Genomic DNA, 20,568 nt, shown 5'->3' with positions numbered 1-20,568 from the left:
GCTGCGACCTGTTTTTGCTTAAATAAAAGAACAAATTGCGTTTATTTGGTTCATTTAAATATGCCCTATTTTACTAGATACTTTCAGAAAATATAGTGTCTTAGGCTTTTATCTTTTGATTGTTAATAAAACATTGGATGAATTTTTTACTCATAATAATATGGAATTGTCAGATGCATTAGATTTCCTTTAGTAATTAGGGTGATACCTAAGGTGATTGCACTTTTACAACATCGAGTCCAAAATTTCTGGGTTTAACAACACGCTAATTCGAAAATCAAAGAGGTGATGAGTGATCAGTGATCACAGATATATTATAGATATTATAGAATATGTTACAAAACAGTTTTGTATCCATAATATATATTCGTTTCTTGTAAAATTTGTTTAAAAATAATCAACCACGTGAATACTATTGAACTTTGCAGACAACCTGATGACGACAGGTGGCGGTGAAGCGGAAACCTTTGCCAAATTACACAAAATCACCATTCAATTTGGAAACAGTCCAAGTGAAAATCCAACGGGAATTCTTTAAAATTATATTATGCATTTTTTGTGATTGTATAACAACTTCCTATTTACGAAACGCTGTCTGCACTAAAATATAATCTATGTTCAAGTTTGTTCAGTTAATTAAATAACGTGAATATGAAACAGAGGCATTTTTAATTAAGTGTCCCTGATGTGGGTGTCTCAGGCCTCCCAAGTCCCAGCGCATAAAGCAACATAGCCCTGACCCAAAAACAATGGACTAGATCACTAGAAGTCAAACAACGGGCTCTTATAATATGTAGAATGTTATCATTTTACACCCGTTAACAAAGAAAATTCTTCCTTAGCCTTGAACACCACGTGTCTCTTGCAAAGATACCTATTTGTTAAAAACAATAAATCTATTCCAAAAAAAAATGTATGCGTGTACTAGAGTACACACGTAAGAAGTGAAACTTCTTTATAACCTTAAAAATGTCACGAGTATGGCGTAACGCAAAAATGTCACGCGTACGGCGTAACGCAAAAATGTCACGCGTACGGCGTAACGTAACGCAAAAATGTTACACTAAATTTTTGTCCAACCCCGATAAAGAAGTTTCACTTCAAAAATAAGTTTTCATATAGGTAAATTGCAGGTAATGTCGATAGCGATCTACTAATTTATATGGTGAACGCTTGCGTCTTTGTTTAAATTATAATGTTTTAAGTAATTTGAAATATTTTGTAAAATATGTATAATTTCTTACAAATTATAACTACTTAAAAATAATGTACCGAAGTACCTTGAACAGCAATTAATAACACAAATATTCCAGGCCTTGGGCATGCAGTGTCAGCCGTATGCGGCAATAAATTCATTGTGTAATGGGCAAAGCAGCAGCAACGTTTTAAATTGGGCCGTCCCTCCCAAGAGCGCCCCGCGCGCATCGCCTATTATCTATACAGTAATATTATTCGCTTCTAAAACGCATCTTAGAAACGCACGCAGCTAACGATCGTCGACTACTAGCGCCATCTGTTGGGACGCGCGCGATTTAATGTTGATAATAACCATAATAGCACACATGCGTGATAATAACAGAGTGGATGTGTACAAGCACGCACAATGATTATAATATTTTTTTAAAAAATTGTGTGCGTGGTGCGTGCTGTAGTAACCAATAGGTAACAACGTCAGAGTTGCCACTACGGAAATGTTTAGCTATGCAAGCTAAGGTCATTACGAAAGGTACATATTACCTACTTCAGCTCGATTTTTATTCTTTATTTAACACATATTCAAATTTCAAACCTTCTCAAGGTTGTTCGTTCGTCTATAACTAGTCACATAGAGCATTGAGGTATAAAACAAATTCCTTTTATTTATTATTTTATATAAAAAATTAAAAAATGGTTTAATTTGTTGTACATATTGTATTTTAAATTATAACAGTGTGTATGTGTGCAAAGTATTAAGTAACTACGTAACTACTACCAATTATATTATATACGTACCTATATTATTTTGTACGCGCGTGTGTTTCGGCTTTCATGGACACAAGTAAAAGCGCAGTTTGACCGTGAAAATGTTTATTTTATGTAAATTTTATTTTATAATTTAGAGGTCATTTACAATTTAATGAAAATTACACTGTATTTAATCAATTATACAATAAGTATTTTTAAATTCTCAATATAATATTAATATGTAATCTTCTTAAATATATAAAATTCTCGTGTCACAATGTTAGTCTGCATACTCCTCCGAAACGGGTGGACCGATTCTCATGAAATTTTCTGTGCATATCGGGTAAGTCTGAGAATCGGCCAACATCTATTTTTCATATGTACCACGGGCGAAGCCGGGGCGGACCGCTAGTATTAATATGTAAATATTGTCTATTCCGATAACGCAGAGTATTATAGCAGAGACATCTGTCGGTTGGTATAAAACAAGTATAAAATGTTATTCTACTGTTTTATTTTGCTTGCTTTTATAATATGCAAGTTTACTTCCATGTTACTATTTTTGACTTATCAATATAGGTAAGTAAGTACTCTTATGAGCAGATAAAATAAAACATATCCTAAGTTTTAATACCTATTTATTTTATAATAGCAATTTATGTAAATTAAATTAAACAGATTTTGTATTCATATCAGTACAAAAAATTGATACAACAAAATAGGTTCATATATTTTTATTTAAATTATAATAATTAGCGGTCTTTTAGGTTATTTAACTGAATTTGCATAAATAAGGGCATAAATATTTTAATACTATTTTTGATCTTTGCCATTACTAGCGGAAATGCTTCAAAGAATTGAAGTCATTGACGAAGTACGTGACAAAATCGATTGTAGCTTCATTTCACGCCATTTCAATTCAAAGAGCGCATGATGCTTAGTTGATTTATTAGTAGGCGGTAATGAAGGTGCTAATTTGGTTATCAATCTGCATAAATATACCGAATTATTATATTAGAATTTTAATATCGTAAGTTCAAAATTTGATATTTTTAATATTTTACCACTCCCAGTAAGTACCTACATACAAAAGTTCAATAGCAATTACAATATTTTTGTTACAAATCTTTCACTGTACAGTCACAGGTACAGTGTACACTGTACATGTGTACAGGCTTATGCTTATTATTTAGAATGCCTTCCAATAAACTACATATTTTAATCATTGAGTTACTATGTACTACGTACTAGAGAGGCTATCGCTACTACACTATTTGTAACACTAGTTAGAGTCAATCGTCTCAAACAATTTTTTTTTGTTACATTGATTGGTTTTAATTGATAAGTTTATTCATATGTTTTTAATGAGATATACAATATTTATTTGTTACATTGATTGGTTTTAATTTTTAAGTAATAAGAGGCAGAATATCTAAAAAGTGTCTCACTCACTCCCCCCCCGCGCCGCCGCGCTTGTCGCATAGATTTTGTTCGTGAGTGGTTCGTGATGACCTCTCTATAATAATACCTCAATGATTTTAATATATTATCCCCTTGACCACCGAGCGGCCCGATCGGGCCACAATAGATTTTCTATTGTGTCTGTGATTCCGGAACAGAGTAATTGCCACGAAGGAAGTCCCACGGCGAAAGTATGAACTTGACAGGTCAGCCATAATATTGTTGAAAAATAATTAGGTACGATCTTCTTAAATTATTGTGACTCTATCTGGTACTAGATCTGTGGACTCTATGAAAAATATGAGCAGATTATTGATGAAAGATGTAATGAAACCACAATGAAACACTTAAATAAATGAGTGTAGACCATGGAACTATAGTCATACTGGAACCCAAACTCCTAAGGGCGTTTGTCCACTACAAGGAATTTTACGGTCCGGCATTCCGATTTTTTACGGTCCGGTATGGCACGCAATTAATCTAAATACTAGCTTGTGCACTATACGTAATTTTACTGTCCGACATTTTACTTTTCCCTATTCCGGATGGTTTTTTGAGTTTACGAGTCGCTGTAGGTATAATTGTTTTCGAGTGCCCACTTGCTTGGATTTTACTCTTTTTATTGCATATGCCAATTGAAAGCAAGCTCTTGTTTTACTTTCTTTTAGCTGGCAATGAGATTTGAGAAGTTGGTATTGTTATTTTTTATTGTTTATGTTATGTTATGTTGGTATTGGTATTGTTATTATTATTATCTAAGTAAGTGTTGGTAAGTTAAAGTTCAAGTGGGAATAGCTTTAGCTCCTCGTCACCGATTAAAAAATAAATAAGTGAAACACGCATTTTAAATCTCTTACGGAACTTTACTTTTTATTATAACGAAGTAATATAATATTTCACCTTCTATATTTTTACTCGTTTCTTGTAAAATGCAAAAACAATCATTTATGATAGCATTATACCGCCATACTTCCTTGAACGCACTGATCCTGATTCCTTGTAGTGACTGATTCCTGATTCCTTGTAGTGAGTGACTGACACTGATTCCTTGTAGTGCACAAGCGCCCTAAGGGCGCTTGTGCACTACAAGGAATTTTACTGTCCGGCATTCCGATTTTTTACGGTCCGGTGTGGCATGAAAAAACCGATGAATTGCTTGTGCACCTGTCCGTCTTTACTCGGATCAGTGCGGTACAGTTCAAGGAAGTTTGGCGGTAGAATGCTATCATATTTTTTTTGCATTTTACAAGAAACGAGTAAAAAATAAATGTTGTGTGGTTTTATGAAACCACGGTAAAAGTGAAACTGTTCGAACGGTTCCGAACACTGCTTTGTGTAGCGCATGTCGCGTGACGGTCGGCTGCCGAGTAGGTATACCTACCTACTCGGCAGCCGCGATACACGCGACATGCGCTACACAGACCAAAAAGTTTGAGACGATGTAATAAAAGTTTCACTTTAAAAATATAGAAGATGAAATATTATATTACTTCGTAAGATATATTATTCTATAAAAATTAAAGTTCCGTAAGAGATTTAAAATGCGTGTTTCACTTATTTATTTTAATCGGTGACGAGGAGCTAAAGCTATGCCCACTTGAACTTTAACTTACCAACACTTACTTAGATAATAATTATAGGTCAATGTATATAAAAATAACAATACCGACTTTTCAAATCACATTGCCAGCTAAAAGGAAGTAAAACAAGAGCTTGCTTTCAATTGGCATATATGCTGTAAAAAGAGTAAAATCCAAGCAAGTGGGCATTCGAAAACAATTATACCTACAGCGACTCGTAGACACAAAAAACCGGCCAAGTGCGAGTCGGGCTCGCGCACAAAGGGTTCCGTAGCAGCAAATATAATAAATTACAGTTAAATCAACCTATCTCAAAAACTATAAGAGATACTTTGATCAAACCAAAAATCGTTGAAAGAGTTAATTAGCATGCATCACCTCTATTTTTTTTAGAATTTTATACCCCGTAGTTATAAAAATAGAGGGGGGGGGACATACTTTTTACGACTTTGAGAGCTGATATCTCAAAAACCGTTCACTTTAAGAAAAATGTTTTTTAGAAAACTTTATATCATTTTAAAAGACCTTTCCATTGATACCCCACACGGGTATGTACATCGAAAAAAAAAATTTCATCCCTCAGTTACATGTATGGGGGGCCCCACCCCCAATTCTTTTTTTTACTATTTAGTGTCATATTTTTGTAGCGGTTCATACAACACATATTCCCATCAAATTTCATCACTGTAGTACTTATAGTTTCCGAGTAAATCGGCTGTGACAGACGGACAGACGGACAGACGGACAGACGGACATGACGAAACTATAAGGGTTCCGTTTTTGCCATTTTGGCTACGGAACCCTAAAAAACCATCCGGAATAGGGAAAAGTAAAATGTCGGACAGTAAAATTACGTATAGTGGACAAGCTTGCATTTAGATTAATAGCGTGCCGTACCGGACCGTAAAAAATCGGAATGCCGGACCGTAAAATTCCTTGTAGTGGACAAACGCCCTAAGAATAAATAAAAAACTGATAGAATGACCGCAAGTAACCCCTGTTTACCCCATAGGGTAGCCAGCCTGATTGTAAATTTTTCCCCTATTGACGTGCATTAAAAAATCGACTGTCAGTAATAATAGTCTATATGACATAAATCATTAATAAAATCCGCTAAAAAAATGAAATTTAAACGAGATTCATGCAGGTTTGCTTTTCCATTGAAATAACAAAGGTTTACAACTTTTAAAATGGACTGCTTATCGAACACGCTCATAATTTTTTTCCCATATTTTGAATTATGTTATGAAAATCGTTGCGCGGCAGCCCCAATTCTAGGTGTCAAATAATGTTTACTGCAAAATGGCGGATGTTTATGTTCATTTCGTGAGTTTGTTCTTGTATTTTGGAATTATTCTGAGCCAAAATTAATAGAAATGGTTGTAAATATATTGTGCGCGGTTGCAAAAGTGAATGGCATCCAGGATGTGATATTATATTTCATTCGTAAGTACAAAAAACCATGCATAAACTACGCTTCATGTAAAATTGTAGTTTAGTAATATTTCTACTTTAATTGTTGTTAAATCTGGAATAATAGATCGAAGTTGTGATTATAATGTTAATTTTGATTAGGTTTTTTCCATCATCGTTATTTGCTTATTATTAAATGTTTCATGATTGTAATAAATATTAGACTAGGGTGTCCATACTTTATAAAATTGTGTACATATATTTCGGTATGGTATTTTATATGAGGAGAAGTCTTTCTCCACTTGAGTTAGTTCAATTGGCGTGAAAGTTAATGGTATAAAAACGTTGTTTACTACTTTTATATAATGATATATTGTAAAATCAAAAACTCAAAGTACATACATATATGGTACCTACTGAAATAGAAGCACAAGACAACAGCACAAATTTTGTGTTATCTGTATCTAAATGACATTTTTTTTTTATATTTTGCAAATAATCTTCTTTTCTCTTTACAGGTTTCCGTCCAATCTAGCGGAACGTAATACATGGCTAAATATAGTAGAATTAAAAATATCCTGTTTTGAAAAAGTGAAGATATGCAACATTCATTTTAAACCCGCACTTGGCCAGTGTGGTGGATGTGGCTGTAACCTCATAGGAGGCCATGTCCCAGCAGTGGGAACGTAATATATACGTTACGGGAAATAAAATGTATGGGAGGGTTTAAAGTTACATTTTTAGATATTTCTTGTTATATTTAAAAAAAGTTATTATTGTTATTTTACTCATTAGGTAAAGTATCATATCAGTATCATATCGATATCAGTTTAAAGTTTTTTGATACCTGCAATAGTTACGGAATAATCACCTGTGCACACTTAACGATTACACCCTGAATATATTATATTTTGTTTTTTATTGTATGATAGGGAAGCGCTAGACCACGATCTCATATTTCAAGTACTCTTAAAACTATTTAAATACTTAAGGGTATGGAATGATAAAAATATTTTCAGTGAACCGATTTCGTTACTTTTTATTGTTATTATCTTATAATTTGCAAATTTGTAAAGGCAGTTGGCATTGTAATGATAAATAAATATTATAAAAACACATTGATATTTTACTTCATTAATTCCTCAAATGACTGGACGTAACGCCAAATTATACAGCAAAATGTTGTCATAATTTATAGCGGTCCTGTGTTCTGAAGATGCAAGACGGAAGACGCAAACATGAAAAAACGCTGAAAGGAACATTACAATTTTCCAATGTTAAATACTTGAACATCTATTTTTTATCTATTTGCAAAAATTCTACAGTAACTATATTAGAATAATAAATGCAATTACGTAATTTATTTCCGCCGTAAATCATCAACCATCAATCAATCAATAAATATAAAACTCTCCCGTTACTTAGTGACTGACAGACAACGCACAGCCTAAAATCACTGGACCTAAAGACATGAAATTTGGCACACTCTGTATATCTAGAGTATCCTAAAGGTGCACTTAGAAAGGCTATTCCGAAATCCCCACGGGATAAATGGGATTTTATGTTTTATGACTTCAACGAGGACGAAGTCGCGGGCAAAATCTAGTATTATAGTAAAATTTTAATACGAATAAAATTGATGTATCCGTTATTTTTTTCCTTAATATCCTGAATTTTTTACATTTATACTCACCCCACGGAAATATAGACATACTATATATATTATGACTCACCGTAACTAGAAAGAGACGGAGGGGAAACGATAAGATTCAAGGTCAAATTTTTTGACTTTACTTTTTCTTAGGGAGTGTGGGTTCCATACGTAGTATATATAGTTCCATGGTGTAGACTCCTTTCGTGTCGCGCACTCCACGCTTATTTCCAGTTTGTTTAAAACTTAAAAATATATCAATGTTTGTGACAATAGATAAATCTTTATTTATTATCTGTATAAACTTGACACTACAGGACAGTGTCAGTGAACAGTGACATTGATTTTTTGACATATGAAAGTTAGAAAACAGTGATGGTGACAAATCGCTTGTTTGTGAAAAGCATAAATTAATCATTATAACAAGATTAACAACAAGATAAAATCATATAAGTTAGTAGTCTTGAGTCAATACCATTTTTTCTTTATGTAAAATATATACGAACAGTTTCCATATTAATAAATTGAACAATACAAATAAGTGAGTTTCATTTAGTGCAGTAAAAAATGGGGATCTTTGGAACCTCATCACCGTTTGACCAGGACGTTGGTACGTAGTCAATTAAGTTTAATAACCTTTGCATAGTTGTGAATGAAAAAATACAACAGAATTTACTTGTTATTGCTTCATCAGTAAGGTACAGTGTTGTTTCTTATCTTTCATAATATTATCGACTATTGCACTCATTCTATCTCTGTACGAACTATTGCCTTTTTATTTATCAATGACTCATTAATTATAGTGTTCTAAATTGAGAATATAAAAGGCATTATGCTTCCAATCATTTTAGCAAGAACTTTTTCAAGATTCAATGACCTATTTATTGCAGGAAAATGATTTAAATATAATATCTACAATAGATACACTGTAGATTTTTTTTGATGTACCTGTGTATACTGTAGATTTTTTTTGATGTACCTATGTCTTCTTATCCTTTGGTCCATTTTCATTGGAATTAGCCATCTTTCATCATCATATTGTACTTTATGTAACACTAGCTTACCGCCCGCGGCTTTTCCCGCTCTGCCTAAAACCTAATAAGCTCAAACTCAAACATTTATTTATTCAATTAGACTTCTTCTAGAAGCACTTTTGAAACGTCATTAGATACATATTTTTAACATTTACCACCGATTCGGAAAGCAGTATCTATGGAGAAGAATCGGCAAGAAACTCCATAGTTGCTCTTTTTAATCATATCAGTTTTACAATTTTACAAATTACATATGTTACATCATAATAATTATATTAACATAATATGCCAAAGAACTGTCCTGTGGTTTTTACGCGACAACCCTCCATGGGTTTTTATCGTCCATATATTCCTTAATACTGTAATAGGCTCTCTGAACTAGTACATTTTTTATATAAGTTTAAAATTTAGAACTACTCAACTCTTTAATATTATGAGGAATTCTGTTGTAAAAGCGTATACCTTGACCCATAAATGAATTTTTAACTTTAGCTAGCCGGAAAAATGGCATTTCAATTTTTTTTCTGTTTCTTGTGTCATAACAATGTCTATCTCCGACTTTTGTGTGTAAGTAAGCGTTATTGTGTACATATAAAATATTATTAAATATATGTATACTGCGACGGTACAGTAAGGATACCAGTATTCTTAAAGAGATCTCTTAGTGAGTCTCGAGCACGCAAATTATATATAGAGTGTATGGCTCTTTTCTGTAATATAAATATAGTTTCTATATCTGCAGCCCTGCCCCATAGCAGAATTCCATAGGACATTATGCTATGAAAGTAGCTAAAGTAAACCAAAAGTTTAGTAAAGCTAAAGTAAACTAAGTTATATATTAAAACCTTCCTCTTGAATTAGTTACTCTATTTATTAAAAAAAAAAACGTATCAAAATCCGTTGCGTAGTTTTAAAGATTTAAACATACAAAGAGACATAGGGACAGAGAAAGCGACTTTGTTTTATACTATGTAGTGATACTGATTTCATTTCTGAGCAGATTGAGGATAGGAAAATTCTTTGTGTATGTCTTACAATGGTGCCACTATTTTTATTGTGGACCTTGCTTAATCAAATTCAGTTTTTTTATGAAGGCTGACTATTAAGTTATATTCTTTAAATGGATACTAGCATCCTGCTCTGGCTTCACTTGGTGTCATTTTAATGTGAAAAAGCATTTCTACCTGTAAGTTTATGAGAAAAAGCATTAAAAAAATTCATCCATAAATAAATGGTCAAAATATATCATCTTTTTATGGTTAAAAGATATGAGTACTTGATAATTTTAAACGCAAATAAAATCTATAGACAACGATGAGATTGTTTGTCACATTGTCCACTTATTGAGGTAACTCCACATTCCGAATGGTGAAGTTGTATGGGTCAGTAAGATATAGATAAATTGGAGAAGCTATAATAGGTAAATTAAGCATTTCATATAACAAAGCTTCCAGGTATCATGACAGCAATTAATTATTGTCATGTTTCAAATTCTTTACAAATTTTTTCCTTATGTTGTTTAGTGAATTCATTAAAATCTGTATTTCAATTTAAGGGGCTGTTTTTCATTTCTCGGTTAAAACTTATTCGTCAAATAAAACAACGCTATAATCTAAAAGCTTTATAACCCATCAAACTTCATTTCAGAACGTGCAACCAGCGAAAACAACACCAGCGAAGAATGGGGTCTGATCCTAGAAATATGCGACCGCGCCGGCGCCAGTGCGACCAACTCCCGTGACTGTCTTCGCGCTGTCATGCGTCGTTTGGCCCACCCTGACCCTCATGTTCAAGTTCACGCCGCTACCCTACTAGATGCTTGTATCTCCAACTGCGGAAAGATATTCCACCTCGAAGTAGCATCCAGAGAGTTCGAAATGGAGTTCCGTAGACTCCTCTCGCGCGCTCAACCGGCGGTGTCTCAGAAATTGATGTCTCTACTCCGTAAATGGGCGGAGGGTGAATTCCGTAATGACCCACAGCTTGATCTCATACCATCGTTGCATAATAAGTTGTGCTCAGAGCTAGGGGAAAAGACTAGTGTTCCGACTACTGAAGCTCAGGTATGATTGGTTTTGATAATTGAATATGGGAACTATATTTTCTATCACCAAAATTTATATTTGTCATCAAGTTGTATCACCTAATAAATAGATCTATCACCACGAAATATTTTCGTTCTCAGATAAACAAAAATTGTTCCCAGGTATGAATTATCAAATTAATGTTAATATATGTGTAAAATAAGAGATCGATAACCAATAAAATTATATTGCATTACATGAATATAAACTTCGTTATTTTAATAACAGTTTTGTTACTTAAATAATAGCTCTGTGCTCAGAATGGTAGATCTGTCACCAAATAAATCGATTATCGATCCCTGACTGCGACTCTTTTTTATTTGATATTTTGTTACCAATACAGTAGTAACATTTTATTTCGTTCAGATATTAAATTAATAGTATTCGTTACCAATTTAATATATCAATTTATAATTTTAATGAAATAATGATCAAAGGGGCGGAGACAAATTGGCGCGCTTTAAAAATTGATTATTTTAACTTTAATTAAGTGTTTTATCTACTATTCTGCTAGCCATAAGCCGGCTATTTTAAACCAGCGCTGATTGTTCAGTGGTAATTATTTTAAACAATAAATATTGATTATTTTGACTTTAATAATTGTTTTATTTACTACTTACTCTGCTAAAAAATTTATTTAAATATAATTTATACTACCAGTGGAAATTTAGAACCTTGGGAGTCTAGTTAAGTAGCAGAATCTTTTGGTTGAAACGATGATGACAACCCTAATTTTTTATTTGAACTTAATGCAATTTTCTAGTAACATAATATGATTTATTGGTGATCTCTTTAAATTAGTTTGCTTAAATACATAATAGGACACACCTATTATAATACATACAAAAACATTTATTTGGTACTAGACCTTATATGTATCTCAGGATTTTAGGTGATTTATTGTGGAACTGATTTTGCATTGTTTGGTGACTACATTTTGGTGACAGATCTACTATTTTGAGGACAAACCCTATTATTTAAGAAACACAAAACTAATTAAATTGGTGATAGCTTAAATGATACCCATTGAATATCAGCACAGTAACTGGTATTATAATATACTAAATACTGGCTTTACTTTTTCTATACTTTTTAACTTAACAAATATTGTAACTATTAAATTAGGCAAGTTTATATAATCAAAAAACTGTCACTATTACTAGTTATACAACTTGATACCAGTGATTTAGAAAGTTCTTTTAAAATTACTAACCAAAGCAAACCGACCCGCATCAATTTTGCCATACATTATTAACTACATTCTTATGCAAAGCATATTGCAACTCACATACTAGTTTCACACACATTTATTTTTAACCTTTCCAGCAAGCTACCAAAGACGCAGCCGCGCAACGTGAACAAGAAGAACTAGCCCGGGCCATAGCGCTATCCCTCCGTGAAGCGAACACATCAGCCAGTACAGCGCTATACCCAAAGGTGGAAGCGACTGACGCACCAGTCCCTACTCCCACGCCTGTGAGAAAGGTCCGAGCGTTGTATGACTTTGAGGCGGCGGAAGATAATGAATTGACGTTCATGGCGGGGGAGATCGGTGAGTTTATGTTTGTAAATATTATGTTCAGGGAAAAATAGGAGTATGTTGATTGTGTGGAGATGATTTACCGTCTTTGTTTTAGTACCGTCATCGTGAGTAGAGTAAAACTTGAGTTATGTAATGTGTCTAAACTATAAATTAGCAAATACATATTTTGCTTAAACAATGATAGACATAAAATACTTTGTATTGGATATACAAATATGTACTACAATGATAATTGAATAAAATAAATTATTATGCTTTACGTTTTAGTGTTCATGAAATTACTTACACATAGTTTCTTTATCAGAACAATGATTTACTGCTACAATGTTGCATTTAAAGTAAGTAAAACAATACAGATTTTCATTTATTGTTCAATTATTAAACTGATTAAAATATAGTTCTCTACAACATAACAGTATAATTTATACATATATCTTTACTAATCTTATATATAAAAATGAATCGCAAAATGTGTTGGTAAGCGCATAACTCGAGAACGGCTGAACCGATTTCGATAATTCTTTTTTTATTATATTCCTTGAAGTACGAGGATGGTTCTTATGTAGAGAAAACGTAAACATGTACCACGGGCGAAGCCGGGGCGGACCGCTAGTATTATTATAAAGCTTATATTATAAAGAGCTTGTTTCTTTGTTTTAACGCGCCAATCTCGGGAACTACTGGTTCGATTTGATAAATTCTTTCAGTGTTAGATATCCCATTTGTGGACGAAGGTTATAGGTATCATCACCCTAAAACCAACAGAGGGAAGCAATGCGGTTGAAACCGCGGGGCACTAGTAAATAATATTATCCTTTATAATTACAGTGCATGTCACGGACTCAAGTGACCCCAACTGGTGGAAGGGATGCAATGAACGCGGCGAAGGCCTGTTCCCAGCTAATTTTGTTACCTCTGATCTCACAGAACCTGCACCAGGTAATTTTTATAAGAAATCAAACTAATAAACATTTATTTTCAATTGGCACAAGAACACATAATGTGTTGGTGTATGTTATATGTTTTTGTTCCCATTAATAAAACAATTAAATAATTTTTATCCATACCTAGTACTAGAAGTTACAACTTTTAGTCATTCTTTGTCTTGATTAAAAAAAATAAAATTATTTATTGTAAACTAGTTTATAATAATAATAAATTTTAGTAACACAGGCCCCGGAACCACAGATACAATAGAAAATCTATTGTCTCGGACTGATCGGGCCGCTTGGGTTTCAATGGGTTAATCAAATTTGCATAATCCTTTTAGCTTTATCATTTATATACGAATATACATACATTACGTTTTCATAGTTATTGAAGTGAAACTTCTTTATCGGGGTTGGAAAAGAATTTAGTGTAACATTTTTTCGTTACGCGCCATCTTTGATTCGACGTACTTCTGTAAAGTTGCATATAGTAAATTATTTTTTGAAAAATAAGGTCATAAAAAAGTTTCACTTCTTACGTGTGTACACTAGTACACACACACATTTTTTTTCCTTAACTATTCCACGTAATCTCGAAAATACTCGATCGTTCTAGAAGCAGTAACGCGCCCAGCGACATCTAGCGGCAAGACGGTGCAATTCGCGAGTGAAACAGTACGCATTGACGAGTCTTCGATGGACGAAGCGTTGTCACTGTTGCATGAAGCCGACCCCACGGGCGAGACGCAGGATGACGTGAGGCTATCCGAGTTGGAAGCGAGGGTGTGTAAAACTTAATTAGCTTTAAATAGAATATTTATTTAATACTTAAATAAATGTATTTATATTTGTAACTAGCGGTCCGCCCGTGGTACATATTTACGTTTTCTCTACATAAGAACCATCCTCGTACTTCAAGGAATATAATAAAAAAAGAATTATCGAAATCGGTTCAGCCGTTCTCAAGTTATGCGCTTACCAACACATTTTGGGATTCATTTTTATATTATATATTTTATGATATTATTTATAATATTCTGTATATTTATGAGTATCCATGTAAAAGGGTGAACTATTATTATAAGGCATGACTTGGCTTCACGCTAGCGCGCTAGCTTCACGTGTCGGGGACTTTTATTTTTATTTTTATAAGGTTGCTACTTTGAAATATCACTTTATATTATTTACTAGCTGTGCTCCGCGCATTTTGCCGCAATGCTCCACTCCTGTTGGTCTTAGCGTGATGATATATATAGCCTATAGCCTTCCTCGATAAATGGGCTATCTAACACCGAAATAATTTTTCAAATGGGACCAGCAGTTCCCGAGATTAGAGCGTTCAAATAAACAAACAAACTCTTAGTAAAAGTTAAAAAAATATTAGCATATATTTATTTATTTATAACACTTTATTGCTCAAACAAAATTATGACAAAAATAACATTATTATTTATGATTTAATCATTATTCAGTCTAGCCCACAAGACTAAGTTATTTTATGAACATGAGCTTCTAATAGTTTAATAATTGTTGTTTCTCTAACAGGTATACGCTATGGGCCCGTTGGTTGATACCGAGCTCGAGCGGGCTGATAGACGTCACGCAAGACTGACGCAGTTGAGCGCGGAATTGGGTGGGTTTTTTACTTTTTATTAAAGATTGAATTACATGAAAATGAAAAAGCAAAATCTTATTGGACGTTATTCGTAAATAAATATTTTATATGCACTTACGCCGTGTAAAGTGCATATTTTAAATATCCTGTAAAAAGTTCAATGGATAAAGTTGTTGCGAGTAAAGCCGCAAGGCCATCGACCGTTAAATTTGTAGAGTGAATAGGCTGATTTTTCACAAACTCTTAAAAATTTCTTCTTAACTTCTTTTCTACGATGTATTTTTATTAAATACACAAATCTAAAAATAGACCACAAAATTTTTAATCTAAATATATATATTCTTATTCCAGTGGACGCGCTAAACCTATACCACGAGCTAATGCGCGACCCGAAGCCAATGTACGTGCCGTACGTGCCGGTGCCGCTGCCGCACCAGATGCCGCACCAGATGCCGCACCCGCACACGTTGCCGCACCAGCTGCCGCAACCGCAACCGCAGCCGCCGCAACCGCAGCAACCTAGGTACTACAATACTAGATAGTCGCAGTAGTAGTACGGTATCTGCACCAGATGCCGCACCCGCACACGCTGCACCAGCTGCCGCACCAGCCGCAACCGCAGCCGCCCAGGTGACTGACTGAATAAATAATAAAAAAAGTGTGCGTGTACTGGTACACACACGTAAGAAGTGAAACTTCTTTATGACCTTATTTTTCAAAAAATAATTTACTATATGCAACTTTACAGAAATACGTCAATCACGCGTGGTAGGGATAAAAACAAAATGGCGCGTAACGGAAAAATGTTACACTAAATTTTTTTCCAACCCCGATAAAGAAGTTTCACTTCAAAAAAAGATAGGAATGGTGGCAAAAAGGACTCCCCGTCGGCAAAGCAGCAACCATTATTTAAAATGTATTGCTGCACTGATTTTCAGAGGAGACCACACCATTTAATTTGTACTGGTGAGCTACCGCAGTCGCTGCTGCACTAGCCACAACCGCCTAGAGGACTGACTGTAAAATAGATGGACTTTATTACTGTAAGGGCCGATTTTTCAATGCTTGGATAAAATTTATTTTAAAAACGTATTATAATTTCCCTTATTTGACAGTTTACGTGACATTTTAATATTATAAAATCAAATATGAAAAAACTAGGAAGTTCAGTTTGTAATTTTAATCAACGGGTATGTACGGTTGGTTGTTATATTATTAACTTCTTGTATGGCATTGATAAGGTGAATATAACTCGGATTTATGAAAATGCAATATTAAACTTTATCTTTGTTTTGATGTATTACTTTGTTTGTCTTTGAACCACCAAGTATCAGGCGGTTTTCATTTATCAATGATTTTCACGTGACGTGCGTGATGCATTTATTCAACGAATATAGAATAATATAAATTACTTAGCAAGCACTATTCACATTTTTATTCTTAACTAGCTTTCCGCCCGCGGCTTCGCCCGCGTTTTGAAAGAAAAACCCGTTCCCGTAGGATTTCCGGGATAAAACCTATACTATGTCCTTTCTCGGGTATCAAAATATCTCTATACCAAATTTCATGCAAATTGGTTCAGTAGTAAAGGCGTGATTGAGTAACAGACAGACAGACAGAGTTACTTTCGCATTTATAATATTAGTATGGATTATGTACTGCTTCAATTTTGAAGGTTGCTATGTGCGTAAAATCGTATACATATTATGTTCTTCAAAAATGTCTTCTTGACATAGCGCCATCTATGACAAAGCGACCGAACTAATTCGTTCGATTATTCTCGAATGCCTAAAATATGTAAGATAATATTTAAAATCCTATCGCGATATTGATAGAGATATCACTATTTTTAATCTTGTTTTTTGTGATAACTTATCTAATTTGAATTTTTGATTTCAGATGCTGATCAAACCACGGCTTTAATGTACATAGAGAAGCCCGCGTCCAAACCGTTAAGTTTATTATAAATTATTATCACATTCTATAGCATTATTATAATTATAATAATACAAAATTTGCCCTGTTTTTGTATTTAATTTTTTTTTGTGATGGTTTTGTGTTTATGGTTCAAGATGTAACTCAAAAGAAAACATTACGGTGTTTTATTTTTAAAGAAAAATAAACCACGAATATATTATAATAGTGTGTTATTTTTTAATTAGAATATTAGAAAGTAAATTTCAATCCTTTGTTTTTTATGTTAAAATAATAAATAGGTATTTTAAAATTAAAATGTCAACGTGGTCAAATATATTCTTTCAACTGTGATATTGCATCATTATTTTGTTTTTTTTTAAGTATTTAAAATTATATAAATATATACGAAGCAGTTGATTCAATTTTTGACGAACGTTCCCAAAAACAACGGATTTTCTCAAATCTTTTTTTTGGTAGCTGTTTTCTGTTTAGTATAATTTTATATTATCTAAAAATTATTGTTATTACAATGTTATATTTGAATAAAAGTCACTTTTTATGAAAATTTTTAGTTTAATAATTAAATCAGTAAATTTATATAAATTTAAGAAAAAAATAAGGACGAGAAGATATTATTCCAGTCATTATTCATACTCGGTCACATTATTTTTCCAATACGTAATAATTTTATTATTAGAAATATAAATTGCATTAAACCTTATAATGCATAAAACAGATTTATTAGAATTACAATATAAATACATATTACAAACATAATGGGTGTTTTATTTACCTACAATTCCTTCGTATTGATGTTATCTACAGATTACACATTGATGAATCATGTCAGTAATATGCTCCTTTTAAAATTTCAATAGCAAGTTAGCAATTAAAAATACAATAATTTAAAAATTATATATTCAAGTTGTTTGAGTTACCTTAGGCACATGCACCTTGTAATGTAATTATAAAATAGTACTTTAACGTTTGTGTGTTGGTCGCTATTTACTGCAAAGCTACTAAACCGAATAATTTTAAATTAATTAAGATTAGGTGCAACGGATGTTGGTATTATTTTGCCAAAATAGTTTAAAACTTTATTTTTACGACGGGACAGCACGTCATAGTAAATTATGTTAACGTAAACAATGCCTGAGAAGCAGGTGATAACCAACAAACAAACGTATTTAACATAGAAAAAATTACATCAATAGTCAATAGGTACTTTTTATGTTACGGCTGAAAACGGTACATTTTTATGAAATCAGCGCATGCTACCTAATCTATGATAATATATCTTCCTGAGCGTAGAAATCACCTGAGGGACATCTTATATTTAGAGGAATACATGTAAATATATATTTTTTAATAATCAACGACTAAGATCTAAGTGATTGCTTTTCATATTAACTTTGCATGCCTATCACGTGGAATAATGGAGAATTTAAAAACCACATTTGCTCATCTTTTATTAACAGGAGTACCAAATTAGTAAGTAGTAACATATTTAAGCTTCTTGGTAGTTACAGTATTGATCTATAATAATTTCAAAAAATATCTCAATTCTTTATCCAACGTAATCAAATTGCCATCGAGAGTATCTGAAGATATGTTCAATTTGAGTAGATTTATCGTGCGTAAATGGAACTATGTTTTTGTATGTAAGGCTGGTTTCACAGCTGTCCGGGAGACCCGTACGGGCTGTTTCTACGGGCGCCCGGAGGAACACACGAGGAACTAGAACATCGTTTCCCCGCGACGCGGATTGGTGCGCACGCGACTCACTCCGGGTAGAGCCACTATCGTACTGACGCCACGTTTCAGAGCGCTGTGGGCGGGACCCACGGGCACGGCAGCACGACAAATCTACTCAAATTCCACATATCTTCAGATGCTCTCGATGGCAATTAGATTACGTTGGATAATTTTTGAGAATTGAGATATATTTTTTTAAATTATTATAGATCAATACTGTAACTACCATGAAGCTTATATGTTACTACTTACTAATTTGGTACTCCTGTAAATAAAAGATGACCCGTACGTGTCTCCCGGACAGCAGTAAAACCAGCCTAAATGTGATAATGCAGCATGATGTGCTGACATCCATGAATCATCTTTTAATTTAATGATTGAAATGAATGAGATGCCAACTAGCAGCTGATTGATGAAGCTTTCTATTTTCTATTCTGAACTTGATCCTGAAGTCTGTGTCTAGAGTATGACCACAGATTGCTAAATAAGTTACGTATAACCGTTAAAATATGACTGACATGCGAGTACGATTGTTAAATTGATGCATTTCGTAAGTATAAAGCTAGATCAAAATTAAATTTACATATCTGCTAGACCTAAATCTCATCAGCAATGCAACGCATTACAATGATAAAATTGCACTTATCATTTTACGTGACTGTTGATAAAATAAATCCTCCATCAATCAAACATATTTTTTATGTATAATTATTGACATCCAATAAGTTGTGCAATAAGTGATGTTGACAAAACATAACTATCTGAATAATACCTTAATATTAGTACCTAAATATTTTATAATAAATGCTTATTTAAAATAAAAAATATCCTTTATTGAATTATTATTTACCTACACTAAAGGACGTCTAAGATCCGTTGGGCAAAAATAATTATGATACTAATTATTGTTAGTTGATACTTACGTATGTATGGATATTTGTTACTCTTTCACGCAAATACCTACTTACTGAACAATGAAATTTGGCACACACTTAGAGGGTAACTTGAATTAACACATAGGATAGGTTTTGTCCAGTGTCCTGAAAATCTCACAGGAGCGGGAACTATGCCGATTTTTCTTTGAAAACGCGGGCGAAACCGCGGGCGGAGTTAATGTAATAAATGTGTGAAGTTAAAGAAAATTACAAATTGAAGTTTTCCAATTCATACCCTTAGAATCTTACTATTTAATTACCACCACGAAATTATCTACCACCGATTCAGAAAGCAGTATCTACAGAGAACTTGTCTCAGCAAATGGAAATTATAGCTATCCGCTGATTGTATTATCAAGTTTGTAAAAGAGATTTGATCCTTATGATCGATGCAATTCATACTTATTAGTTAGTGATCCTATTGGTTTCCATAACACAAGTGAAAAGCTTAGTATGGACTATGGGATCAGATCGTGCCGTGTGTGAAATATTAGATATTATTATTAAAACGTAATCGACCTAATTTGTTGGATTAATAGCAAACATATAAAAGGATTAAATAGAATTTATTGTATCTAATACAATGAACACGTCATAGTTAATGATTAAGAGATTAAGTGATAATCGCCGGCGCGGTGGTGGGAAATCCCAGCTTTACCAACTTCAATAAAAAAATTGTAATGTACTTATGTTTTTTAAATCTTGAC

At 33.2% G+C, this 20,568-nt stretch overlaps 2 protein-coding genes and 1 long non-coding RNA gene across 4 annotated transcripts in view; 2 read left to right on the top strand and 1 right to left on the bottom strand.

Annotated features, from left to right (window-relative positions):
- LOC149490199 (uncharacterized) overlaps positions 1–4,354 on the bottom strand; it is a 245,421-nt gene extending 241,067 nt beyond the window's left edge. The window contains exon 1 of the mRNA XM_089701809.1: positions 3,798–4,354. Coding sequence (XP_089557935.1) covers positions 3,798–3,848 — 51 coding nt within the window. The 5' untranslated portion in view covers positions 3,849–4,354. The remainder of the gene's footprint in view (positions 1–3,797) is intronic.
- A 1,660-nt stretch (positions 4,355–6,014) lies between these two features.
- On the top strand, positions 6,015–7,514 carry LOC149490198 (uncharacterized). The gene is made up of 2 exons (XR_016316318.1): positions 6,015–6,431; positions 6,917–7,514. It is a non-coding gene; the product is annotated as an uncharacterized LOC149490198 (long non-coding RNA).
- Positions 7,515–8,408: 894 nt separating this feature from the next.
- On the top strand, positions 8,409–17,362 carry Stam (signal transducing adaptor molecule). 2 transcript variants are annotated; one of them, XM_089701166.1, is made up of 8 exons: positions 8,409–8,659; positions 10,731–11,146; positions 12,494–12,719; positions 13,539–13,649; positions 14,259–14,422; positions 15,185–15,272; positions 15,606–15,777; positions 17,154–17,362. In XM_089701166.1, the coding sequence occupies exons 1-8, from the start codon at positions 8,617–8,619 to the stop codon at positions 17,158–17,160; spliced, it is 1,227 nt and encodes a 408-aa protein (XP_089557292.1). In that variant the 5' UTR covers positions 8,409–8,616; the 3' UTR covers positions 17,161–17,362. The 2 variants fall into 2 exon arrangements, with proteins under 2 accessions (XP_089557292.1, XP_089557285.1); XM_089701159.1 differs by having other exon boundaries at positions 14,256–14,422.
- Positions 17,363–20,568: the final 3,206 nt, after the last annotated feature.

This window comes from Colias philodice, chromosome 2 (genome assembly GCF_061535455.1).
Source record: "Colias philodice isolate Cphi_HAF_F1 chromosome 2, ilColPhil1 Martin Lab GWU primary, whole genome shotgun sequence".
NCBI lineage: Eukaryota > Metazoa > Arthropoda > Insecta > Lepidoptera > Pieridae > Colias > Colias philodice.
This window is presented reverse-complemented; position numbering and strand designations above follow the sequence as displayed.

Excerpts from the sequence above, each read along its gene's own strand:
- Stam (XM_089701159.1), top strand. The coding sequence starts at position 8,617 with ATGGGGATCTTTGGAACCTCATCACCGTTTGACCAGGACGTTG. Across the intron at positions 14,423-15,184 it reads TATCCGAGTTGGAAGCGAGG|GTATACGCTATGGGCCCGTT; the intron begins GTGTGTAAAACT and ends TTTCTCTAACAG. Across the intron at positions 15,273-15,605 it reads GCAGTTGAGCGCGGAATTGG|TGGACGCGCTAAACCTATAC; the intron begins GTGGGTTTTTTA and ends TTCTTATTCCAG.